At 46.0% G+C, this 12,771-nt stretch overlaps 1 protein-coding gene across 1 annotated transcript in view; it reads right to left on the bottom strand.

The window, feature by feature from the left end:
• The window catches only part of ASTN2 (astrotactin 2), an 895,904-nt gene that overhangs the window by 349,749 nt on the left and 533,384 nt on the right, over positions 1-12,771 (bottom strand). Inside the window, exons 11-12 of the mRNA XM_006890703.1 lie at positions 5,744-5,868; positions 2,194-2,298 (exon numbers count right to left, since the gene is read on the bottom strand). Of these exons, the coding sequence (XP_006890765.1) occupies positions 2,194-2,298; positions 5,744-5,868 (230 nt within the window). The remainder of the gene's footprint in view (positions 1-2,193; positions 2,299-5,743; positions 5,869-12,771) is intronic.

Genomic DNA, 12,771 nt, shown 5'->3' with positions numbered 1-12,771 from the left:
TGTAAATGTTTATGAAAATTAATAAAATATAATTATAGAAAAAAAAAAAAGACAAAGCTATTTGTCTGGCCCTTCCCTGCCTGGGCCCAAGGGCCTCATCTGGGCAATCAAGGCCTCGAACTTATTTCCCAACCCCCCCTAAGCTTTCACACTAAAGAAAATCCATTTCCTAATTTCTCATGAGTGTGATCTCTGATTTCTATCACCCTTTCTTCACTCACATCCTCCATGCCCCTAATACAGACATCCCTACCCTCCTCACACATGCTGCTGTCTGAATTGTGTGCCCACTTCCTCCCTGAGGCACACTCATGCTTCAAGGACCCAGGAAGTCACCCCTTCTGCAGGCAGTAGTTTTTCACACCATGTGGGCAGGAGCACTTTCCCTCTACATCTTCACCATGCACCCCTTTGAACTCTGAGGCCCCAGTCCCTTCGATTATTGATCAGCCAGAATCCTCCCTGCACCTTTCCACCCAGCCCAGCACGGAGCACAGTTCGGGGGTGGGGGTGGAGACATGGCAGGCCATTGACTGGCCGTGATGATTACAAGAACGACCAAGGCTGTGACAGGTCAAAGTGAAATAGAAAGAGCAAGCACCTCTCCAACGTTAAGAACGAGCTCCAATTTGCCAGTGCTTGATTTACAAGGGGTTTTTCAGGAGCGTAATTATTGATTAATTAAAGCAGGTTCACCTTTGTAGTTCTAATAGGAACATCACAGTCTTGCTCACAAAGCACAGTGTGAGTAGGTGGTAGACAAAACAGAGACGAGGCTCAGAGAATGGGTGTTTGATTAGAACAACCTCCCTCCATCAACCCGTTTAAGTCATGCCACGGATAATTAATACAGCAGTGTTAATAATAAGAGGGTTTCTGTTAAGCAATAAATAACAATATCATGGAGATGCCCTGTGACTCTACCCACACAGACAAAAGTTAATCCGATCCCTGCTCCATGCCGGCTCTTCTGCCATTTACTGGCTGTGTGACCTTGGACAAGTTGCTTACATTCTCTGACCCTCAGTTTCCTTATCTGAAGAAAAATGAGGGTAAATAATACCTTCCTCACAAGGGTCTCGTGACATACACAGAAAACATTATAAAGTTCTTGGCAGGTGTCAAACAATAATTACTATTTTTCCATCCCAGGAGGTTAAGTCTCCCAATTACCAGGCTCAAAGGGCTCCATTTTGTTGATTGTACAAAATGGGTTTGAAAAACGAGAAAAAGAATGTGTGAATAATTAGGGGACACTCAGCAAACAAACTCAGGCAAATGTTGTGAGAGAGGGGGCGGGTGGAAAGCCCTTGGCTAGACTTCATTCCTGGAGTCATTTATTCCTTCTGTCCCGGTTTTTCATATTCCATTTACTTGTTTATTTAGTCCTTCATCAAAGGTGAGCATCAATAATATGTGAATGCTCTGCTGGCTTTTAGGGATAAAAGATACAGAAATAAACAAGACCCAAGACTTCATCACAGTTCTCAGGTTGGTGGTGGAGACAGGCACCCACACCTGCCAGTGCTTTCACTGAGGAAACCAGCACAGTGGGAATGACTCGAGTCATCTTCCTGAGGGGGGTTAGGAACTGGGTCAGTGTCACAGGGTACCGTGGAGACCGTTCCTGTGCAAAGAGGTCTAGGTAGAGGGAACCACACGTACAAAGTTACAAAGACACACAAGGATGTGCCCCATCTCAAGAGGCACAGCCCGTCCCCAGCAGCGGGAGCCTGGGTCCTACGTGGGTAAAATGTAGGCAGTGCATGTGGGCGTGGTGTCTGTGATTGTTACATAGGAGAGGCAACAGAAAAGAAACCTTCCAGAAGAGAACAGAATTGGTTCCTGAGAGGAACTTAAAAGTCACGATCTTAAAATACATTAAGAATGGAAATGTGACTTAGACTTCATTTTCCCCTGCTCTTTTCCTCCTCCACCTGCACCCTCGGTGCACCCTTCCAGGGTGCTCTCCTCCATCTGCCCCTGCACTTGGCCCAGGAAGCCTCTCTCATCGCCTCATTACCACATTACCCCTAGTGCTCCTGTTTCTAGAGCCGCAACACAACTCTCTTTGCTTTCCCGCTTGCCTTCCTTGAGCTGTTTGATGGCAGGGACGGCTGGCACACACAAGGCCCTCAGGAACCCATGCTGATTAACACCGAGTTCTCCAGCGGCCCAACCTGAGGTCCTCACCTGCTGAGAGGGTGATTGTGCTGAGCTTCACTCGGTATAGGTTGCTCCGGACCCGCCACTGCTGCACCATGGGGTAACCCATGGCCTCATCGTACCTGATGTCCCCTGAGGGAGGAAACAGATCCCATCAGTTAGAAGTCGATTGTTACAACCCCACCCCCACAGCTCTGGGTTCTGTGAAAAGGACATGGCATTAGGGCAGTGGGGGTTTAGACTTAAGATATAGCCTCTCACTGGGTCTGACAATTTTATCTAGGCCCCAGTCCCAACCAGGCCTGTGATCTCAGTCCCAACCCTGCTTTATTTCTGTCTTCAACACTTTGCAAAGAAGGGCCTTTCACCCTGCAAATAGGAGCAACCGCAGGGCAGATCTATGGATCATCTGCACCCGATCACGCTACAGGGTGGTTACTTGCTATGAGGCAAGCCACATGCCTCAGTTTCCCTTCTGATACTGTAAGATATTGATGCTTCCCTTACGGCATGGACATGCTGTACAAGTCAAAGAAGATAACAGAAGCAGAGGCACTTTGGTAGCCTGGAACGCTGTGTGTGTAGAACAGTCAACTACACTCTGTGCATTTCCATATTGCTTCCAGCTGCTTCTGTACCACGATGGCTCAGGTGAGCATGGAAGGCAGAGCCCTTCGCCTCTGCAGTGCCTAGCACATTTATCATCCAGCCCTTTCAGGGTATGCTGATCTGCAGTGGGGATCATTGTTTCCCTGTCTGGTAACACGGAATGCTCCTAGGTAGCATGCAAAACATGCACATATACAAAAAGGTCCCATTTCACGTAAGACTGGAAAACATGGGCAAAACAAAGTGTGATTTCTTTTTTGGGGGGGGAAGATACACTTTCTCAGCACCTTAAATAAGTTAATATGTACTTAAAGTTGCATGACGGTATAGTGGACAGCAGCCTCTTTGACTATGTTGTTAAATGTCACTGAGTCAATTTTGACTTTGAGAGACCTCATGTGACAAAGCAGAACTGCTCAGTATAGTTTTCTTGGCTAGAACTGTAACAGAAGCAGACCAGCAGGCCTTTCTCCCTGAGTCACAGAGAGGGGTTGAACCAGCAGCCTTTTAGTTAGCAGCCAAACATGGACCCTTTCCACCACTAGGACTCCTTCTTGGGCACGGGCCCACTTGTTATACAGAGGATCCACTCAATCTTGGCTTCTATAGCATACGTTTTGGGAAACATGGCTATAGACAAAACAGCAGGCAAAGCAAAATACTAGCAAATGGTTAACTGCGGGTAGCGGGTACATGAATGATTCTTATTTTCTGATTAATATTCATCTCCATTTTCTAATTTCCCTACTCTAAGCACCACAAACTCTCTCTTTTATAATCAGGAAAAAATCCATAAAAAAGAAATGCTAAGTACATCAGCAATTGTTATTATTGTTGTTGTTATGTAGCCATGCTCTGCAAATGGCAGGCACATTTTCTCTCCTCTCTCTTGTCCCCTGGTGAGGAGGCACTTACAGAGATATTTGATACCAAGATTAAAATGAGAATCTCATTGGAACAAATGATTTCTTCCTGGACATTACCGCAGTATTAAAGTTGTCCATTACTGTCAACCTTTCCCCCCCCCCCACCTCCTTAGCTTTTTTTCAAGAAGAATATAATCTTTTTAGCCACTTTCATTTTAAAGTAAAATATTCATGATCCCTAAAGATATGTCCACTGGAGCGAGGGTGTTTTGTTATAAATATGTCCTCTGTTTATCTGCTCTGCCTCTCCTGTCCTTTGTTGCAGAGACTGGGAAGGGAGGGAGGGAGGGAGGGAGGTTGGTGGAAAAAAGGGTCTTGTTTCTAACTGAGAGCAGAAGAAATAGCCTACACAACAAGACTCGGACACCACAGTCCACCTGTGCACTGCTCCTGCAGAGTCGGGGCCGGAGCCAGCAGGACTCCTCCCTAACAGGCGGTCAAGACAGCTGAGGCGGCTGTGGATGCAGTTTATTCTACTTAGAACTATCATGTGCATGAGGAAAAGTGCCCCTCCCATCCTCATGTCATTTAGAAAAGCTTTCTCCTGCTCTTTACTTCATTCTTGGACGCTCCTCCCCTCCAATAAATGACCATCACTCCACCCTTTGCTTTCCTTGATCCTGGTCCTTCCTTGAATCTGGCCTGGGACATCCAGCGGAATGTCAGCTTCCTGATGGTGAAGTCTCAGTCTATAGTTTTGTTTTATATTAAAATTATACACTGAAAATCTAACAGTTCTCCTCTTAGGACACATTCAAAGGTTGCCCAGTCAAAACAAATAACAATTTCTAGCACAACTAGAGGAGCTCTGGTAGAATAGTGTATTACATGTTGACATGCTAACCAAAAGTCAGTGGTTCAAATCCACCAGCTGCTTCAAGGGAGAAAGATGGGTCATCTCCTCCTATAAAAATGTATAGCCTGGGTAGGCGGGGAGAAGGGTGCAACCATGAATGAATGGAATTCCAAAATCTCTGTAGATGTTCACTGAAATGAAAAATAAATAAATTAAAATATTTTAAAAAACGTATAGCCTAGGAAAGCTGGTGGAGGGTCACTGCTAGTCGAAATTGAGTCCACAACACTGGCATGTGCTAACTAGTCTGCATATATAACCTCCATTAACTTTCCATAGGAAAGGCCATGGAGACTTCACGCACCCCTGATCTCCTGGCACTAAGCATTAGGTTTATATCTAACTCTGCCACATTGCAGGGGCCCGCCTGGAGGATAATTCTCTGAGGGGAGAGAGCTTCACCATCTCTCATCCATTCTCCCCTGAAAAAGAGTGATCTACTATATTACGAAGGCAGGTCCAGGGCCCTTACAGCTTCGGAAAGTCTCCAAGAAAAATGGTAGGAGAAGAACTAGTGTAAGACAAGAAGAAGCAGAAGCATGTCCTGGGATAGGACAGAAAGACTGCGGCAACATAAAAGTCTATTGCCTGTAGCATCATCATAAGACAGACAGGTCTGGGGCAGGCGGGAAGACTGCAAAGATGAATGTCAAAAGAAAAGATTTGAGGCCTGGCACCCCAAAGTGACTCCTGACAGAGTTTCTGTGTCACCTAACACCAGTGCTTTTTCCTTGAAGAGACTCCAACCCTCGCCTATCACATGGATGTAATGACTCAGAAGCAAGCTGGGTAACTAAGGTTCTGCTCAAGGTGGAGAGGTTTAAGTTTGAGGAGTCCACTATTTTGCTTTCGAATGACTAACAGATAAACCAGCAAAACAAAATACGGCAAATGGGAGAAAAACAAGACATTGAAAGTCATGAAATTGCCAATGAACAAGACCAAAAAATGTATTGGGACTTGGACACACAGAGATCAAGACCTCCCCAGCCCCCCATGACCTCTCTGCACAGTGTGAATCTCAGGGAAGCCCCTAGTTCAGCACAGGTTGTAGCAGAAGCCCAAGGAATGGCAGGCTCCTGGCCCACCCCACCGCGCGCACAGGGAACTGGCCCACATCGTGGATCTGCTGTGACGATGGGCATGCAAGGAAGGGAGACGGAGGGCCCCGCATGGTGGGTCTTACCAGTAAGCAGCTGGAGGTCTGGCAGGGGCTCAGAGAGGACCCCCCGGCACTGCTCCTCCACCGGCAGCGGGATCACCAGCAGCCCGTCCGCCAGCTGGGGGAAGTCCTTGATGAAGTTGTTCTCCCTGTGGAGAGGAGCAGACAGACTGCCAAAACAAGGAGTCGGGGGCTGCTCGGGGGGCTGCAAGCCAGGGAGGAGGTAACCTGTGTCAGGACAGAGAACTGGCAGGTGATGGAACCCCACAGGTGCCCCTGCCTCCCTGAATGTTCTAACAACATGGGAGTTCACAACAGGTTCTGGACTCACACAAGCTGGGGTGCCAACCTGCCACTTAGGGACCAAATGATCTTGAACAAGCCCCCGTCATTCCTGGAGCCTCAGTCTCTTTGTCTATGAGATGAGACTTACATATCAGAGCTGTTGTAATGATTTAATGACAAGGCTGCTGATTGCTGGAGACACTGACTCTCCCTCTGCGTACACAGTGACAATGGTGAACAAGGATTTTAGGGAACTGGAAACAGCATCAACAGCATCAACAGCTTGAAGAAGAGAGGCCAAGGTTAAGTTGGAGAAAAGGGCTAATAATAGTGGAAACAAAAGAGGAAGTAGTGGATTGGTTTTTTGTCATTGAGGCTGAAGTGCCCTCAGAGATATTCTAGACAAAATCCTTCCTTTTACAGATGGGGAAATTGAGGCCTGTATCACGAAATTATTTGCTTCAAGAAAAAACTATGGGTTAGATTCAAATTCCCTACTTTTCCTGAGCCTAATAAGTTCCAGTGGGGCCACGCAGAGAAGAGAAACATACTTTCTGGGTGACTCCAGGGGACAGAAGCCTGAGTAATTTTTAGAGGGTTATAGTTGATGGTTCATCGTAGAGAGCGAGGATTCCATCTTCCAGCCAAGAGACCTGCCTAACAAGGCAACAGCCTGTTAAGAGAGGTGGTGAGTCTTCCTTTAGCAGTGGCATACAAGCAGAAAACACGCTATCAAGGGCATTTCTATATTAAAATCTGACTTTTGATGCTCGTTTATTCTCAGAGAATCCCGGTGTTAGTGACACTCATGACAATCCAGAGAGGAGGATGCAGAGGAGAACAAATAGGGGAAGATGCTTATTCTTTTTTATTTTTAAAGTCAGAAAGAAGAAAATAAGAATATGCAATGTTGAAGTGAAGCCTGGACCTCGGGAACTTCAGAAGTGGCTCTAAAAACCATCATCACTTGGCCTGGATGGATTTCCTGTATTTCACTTCCTTCCACCCACCCCAGGAATCTGTAAACCTCAGCATTTACTCATTCATTTAGTGAGCACCTTTTCCATGCGTGGCCATGCGTAATCATGCTGAACAAGATTAGTGTCCAGAGCAGGGGCCATCATGGACATCACCCTCATCACCATTAATGCCATCTCTGTTGTTTGTGAAATGTTTATCATTTCCTATGCTTATCACTTTACGAACGTTTTAGTATTTCATATTCACAACTATCCTTCAAGATAGCTCTTTTACTTTCATTATAATGAAAAAAACAAGGCTCAAAGTCAATAGGTGCTAGAGCTGGGATTTGAACTGAGGTCTGTAGGGAACCTGGTGCCCTTGATCAGGAGGATGAAGAGCCCATGGGCTGAGGGGCTGGGACTGGGACTGGGGAGGTCTGCCAGTGCAGGTACTGTCTGCACTTGTGTATTTACACATGCTATTCTGTGTCTCTGTGCGTGTGAGCAGGTCTGTCTGTGGAGCCATACTTGTTTATGTCTGTGTGTGCATGTAATTATGGGTTCTCCCTAGGTATTTGTGGTTGGCTTCTGGTTTGTCTGCAAACCCGGGAGTGTGGAACAGCAATGTGAATATGAAAAGACAGTTTGCTTGGTTGGGCAGGACTGATGGAAGTGCCAAGATACCTTAACAGCAGCCAGGATCTAAAGACCGAACTGCGTATGTCTCCCTCATGAAGGGGCTATCGAGATTGCAACTTCCCTCAAAGACAGAGCCGGGTGAGTATCTTCTCCACGTCCTAGTCATCCAGCTCACACACACTGTGCACACACTGTGCTTGGAGGCTTGACTTAATGCTGAAGTGGTGATGGAACTGAAGCCGGGAGCTCCATTCTGCCAGCATCACGCCCCAGCTGTGGGACCTCAAGCAAACCACTCAAGCCTCAATTTTTGCATTTGTAAAACGGGGACCACTACAGCTACTCAGTTATAGACACTGCTGTTTTCTCAAAGCGACATACGTTTGATTTCATAGGACAACACTTATTTGTTTATTTTATAAATTTGAGGGAAAATACATATAAACAATATTTGAAAAAAACTTTTACTATATATTCATAACAATAGGGAGCCTTGGTGGCCTCGTGGTAAGAAGCGGTACTACAATCCCAAAGACAAGTTCAAATCCACCATCTGCTCCGAGGGAGAAGGATGGGCAATCTACTCCCATACAATTTACTGCCTCTGAAAACTGCTGGAGTCAGCTTGGTTCTGACTCAAAAGCACATGATAACAACACCATAGCTACTCAGGGAGATCTGGAGGCTTAGTCTATAGGGATAGTAGCTCTCTGGCAGTTTGAATCTACCAGTGGCTTGGTGGGAGGAAGATGGGCAATCTCTCCCTGTGTGATTCCCAGCCTCAGAAACCCACTGGAGGGTCAGCAATGAGGCAGCTGACTGGACAGAAGCAAGTTATCACTACTTAGCCAGCCTAAATGAAATGACAATAATCCTAAGATTAGCCTTTTATTGAGCACCTGTTATGAACCAGGTACTATTCCCCCTACTTAACATGAGTCCTCAGCACCACCCTTTGGGGTAGGTGTTGCTGTGATCTTCACTTAAAAGAAAGAGAAAGAGACACACAAATTAGTTATGCAACTAGTCAAGGTCACATGGCAAGGACAGGATTCGCCAGTCTCCTGAGCGCATGCTCTGTCCACCTCTTCTGGTGCTGAAGGTCTGTGGATGGCCGAACCTGGGAGGCAGTGGGTCTCTACGATGAGACCACCCACCTGTGTGATCTCACTATAACTCCTCACCAATGCCAGGAGACAGGCATGTTTACTTTCCATGTTTAACCACTGAGGAATTGGAGGCTCCAAGAACTAATGTGATCTTTCTTAGTGAATTACAGAAGAAAGATCAAGGTTATAGTTTCTTTTACCACGGGGGGTGGGGGGAGGCATTGTCTCCATTAGAAATTGTGTTACTTTTTCTTTTTTTAAATTGCATTGGAGGGAGATAATACCATCCTCTCTGCCCCAATGCCCTTCACCTCCTGTCTCTTCCCTCTGGAGATGGCAGGCATAGCTCTTAGTAACTCTGACCCCAGGACAACAGGAGGCAACAGTGGGCACCTCAGGACAGAGGGCACCTCCTTGGACAAGGGAAGTATAAGGGCAGTAAGAGAAAAAGGAAGAAGATAGAGAAGGGTGGGCATTGTGGAAGTCTGGAAGGGAAGGACCTGAGTATGAAGCACTGAATGGCAAAACAGCAACCACAAAGACCCAGGACCATGTCTGGGCTTTGGCCCCAGGCTGCTGCTTGTGCCACAGGCATACGTTATTTGTAACCTCCGCCAGCAGAGGGCGCCCAGGGCCTTCGCATCAATCAGTGCTTTAAGGAGGCAAAATGCTGGCAGAAAGACTAGCTGGGGAAGTTTCATGGTGCTGGAAACCTCAGACAGAAGACTCAGAATCCACCTGCCAGGAAAGATGACCAGGGATGTCGGCAGGGTTTTGACTGAAACTTGGGCAGGATCTGAGACTGGATTCAGATGCTCAGAGTTTAGGCGTGTGTGTGTATGCGTGAGTATATGTGTGTAACTAGATAACAGTAATATTAGGAAGAATGAATAAATGTATTGCCGTGTATAGGTCATTAGTTATGTTCTGCTTACTATAACAAGATAAATACTTTAACTTCACAAGAACATTATAAAATGACTACTTTTATTATTCCATTTAGGTGAAGCAATGAATGCTCAGAGAAGAGAAATAATTTGTCCAGCCAAGGTTCATAATCAGGAAAAGGACAGCAGCTATGACTGTGTTCTAGCTAATCCAGTTTAGCTTGGTGCTGCATGTTCATTGCACACTCATTCAGAGGGGACCAGGATTGGGGAGTGAGTATCTGAGTTCTGCCTTTGTGTGCAGAAGTGAATCTTCTGTTTCAAATAGCAGCACTATCACTTCTTTAAACATCTCCCAAAGCAAATCTATGTATGCAATTCAATCTCAGCTGACATTACATGGAAACGACTCATCAAAATTTTAAAATAGTAGATCCAGGGCTCCAGAAACACAGGGACTTTGGGACTCGGCAGTCTCACCGATTCCACAAACATTTACTGTGCAAACAATGAATGCTCTTAACTGCTACCCGAAAGGGTAAAAGGTTATGTGCACTAGAGGTGCTGTACAAGAAAGCCCTGGTTACCTACTTCCTAAAATTAGCCACGATGGAGCTTAGTTCAATTCTGATACACATTAGGGTCACCTTAAGTTGGCGTTAACCAGATGGAAATTCGTTAGGTTACCTGGTTATAGGAATAGACACAGCAGTGGATGTGAAGAGAAGCAGAGAAAAAGCCTCTACCCATGAAGACCAGGAAGGATTACAAAAGCTGTAATAAGGTCTGCAAGGCCATTCACTCTCCAGCCCATGCCCTTCCTTCCTCTGGCCTGTTCTCCAGCCCTGCTGGCTGTTTGGAGTTCCTCTAGGAGGGATGCTCCCTCTCTTCACAGGACCTGACTCAGGATTTGTCTTCTCTCTAGAAAGCTCTTCGTATTCAGTACCTGGCCAAGTCATTATTGAGAGCCCTGAGTAATGCTTTGTCCTCAGAGTTCCCTTGCCACTTTCATAGGATCTTCTCCTCCTCCTCCATGCCAAACCCCATGGCTATAGAATGAAATCATAGTCACAGCCACTCTCCATCTGGTTTCTGAGGTTGTAAATCTTTATGGAAGGGACCGCTCATCTTTTTCCCCTCAGCTCATAGTGCTAGCTTCTGCTGATGGACTTGAACAACTTACCTTTTAATTGGAAGTCCAGTGTGCAATGCCCTGTACCAGCAGAGCTCTTTATCTCTTTCTTCCATAGTTGTCGTTGTTGTGTATCACAGAGCTCAAGCCTACCCATGGCTGGCCCTCGGGCAGGTTGTCAGAGGCAGTTAAATGCATGGGAGGAGACTGCCCATCATTCTCCCACAGAGCAGTTGGTGACCTCGAACCACGTGCCTTTGTGATTGCAGCACAGCTTCTTGCCACTAGGCCACCAGAGCTCCCTAGAGCTTCACATTTCATAACCACTTAATGGAGCTTTGCTTGAAATGTGTCTTCCCACACTAGATTATAAACCCTATGTATACTGAGATTATTTATGCCTGTCCCAATTATGGCTGTCTCACTGCTGCCTCCTCAGGGGAGACCTAGCAGTATTCAGTACAAAGTCAATGCTCAATAAACATTATTGAAGAAATGATGGCGAGGAATCCCGAAATAACATTGTTGTGCTTGTCTGTGCCTGACCTATTTCTTTCTTCTTTTCTAATGCACACAAACATTTTTACTAGTTCCAGGAGTTACTGGCAGTATTAACCATATAATGTTATAGAACTGTTGTTATTTGTTTCTAAATGTTTGTCATCACTCATAAAGGAACTCTCTAATCCTTAATCAAGAACTCTATTCCTAGCTTGTCATAGTCCACGGTAACCACCAATCCACTTTCTATCTTTGTCTATTTTAGATCCTTCATATAAATAGGATCACGTTAATACATGACTTTTTGTGTCTGACTTACTTCATTGAGCATAATGTTTTCAAAGTTCACCCATGAATAACCTACATCTTTTGTAGAGTCCTTTCTGATGTCTCTCCTCAGCGTCCTTCCCAGCATGATTCAAGATCCAAGAAATAACAGAAGCTTGAGCCTGAAATTCAAGCTCTTCCCCAAGAAGCTTCAAAATATGATTTTCTTTTCTAATTTCCTAAGGGTTCAGACACCCTCGCATCATTGGAGTTTAGATAGCAGGTGTCAGAGGCCACTGAGCTTGCGGGGACTTGATGGGAAAGATGATCTAAGTGGATTGGTCAGCCACCCCTCCTGGTAAGGGTGAGGGTGAGGGTGTGGGGGGGTTGTGCCCATGTGCACGTGCAAGCTCACGTACACACACACACACACACACACACACACACACTGGGGAGGAGCCTAGATGGGGAAGGAAAAGACAAGGAATGTCAACAGGTAATAACAGGCCCACTCAGTTCAAAATCGTTTTGATTTTCCACACTTTTCTTTCATGTATCATTTTTGTGACAATGATTCCCAAAGTGGCCTTGGGTCCTAGCAGTGGAAAGAGTGTGGGCTTGGACATCATTCAAATCCTTAGCTTGCCATCTACCAGCTCTGTGGCATTGTGAGGCCACATAAATTTCCATTTTTAAGCCTTGGTGACGCCATCTGCAAAATATGAATAGGAGCTTTGTGTCAAGAGGTTTAGAGTAAGGTTACATGAACTAAGTTCTGTAATGTTATCTTTAATGCCAGCTCCTTTTCCTGAATGCCACTCTAGGTTCCAAGTCTCTCTGTGGTCCTCACACAGGGTGGCCACAGAGAGGCCACACAGTGCCATCTCACACTATGTGCCCCATCAGTCTCCACTGGACCTGGGGCAGAGGCCAGGGGCGGGCATGCTGCCCGCCACACCTCCTGCTTATGATGAGCCTATTAGACAAAGGAGAACTGTCCCATAATATTCCTGCAGTTGGAAATCTTAATGAATTGCAGACAGCTTCATCTTCCTCCTGCTGAGCGAATGGTGGGCTCGAACTATTGACCTTTCGGTTATCAGCCCAACACTTAATAAACTTTTGATACAAAAGCTATACAACACTTCCACTGAGGGGGAACCACATCTGACTGCCTTTGGATCAGTCTCGGAGATAATATCAAGGAGAAAGGAGGGCTGGGCTCCTCCTCCTTCCCTGCCCCCATCCCTTCCTCAGGTGTTTGCTGTTT

The sequence above is a fragment of the Elephantulus edwardii genome, unplaced genomic scaffold (assembly GCF_000299155.1).
Source record: "Elephantulus edwardii isolate Elephantulus edwardi_28Jun2011 unplaced genomic scaffold, EleEdw1.0 scaffold00092, whole genome shotgun sequence".
In the NCBI taxonomy this organism is placed as follows: Eukaryota; Metazoa; Chordata; class Mammalia; order Macroscelidea; family Macroscelididae; genus Elephantulus; species Elephantulus edwardii.
This window is presented reverse-complemented; position numbering and strand designations above follow the sequence as displayed.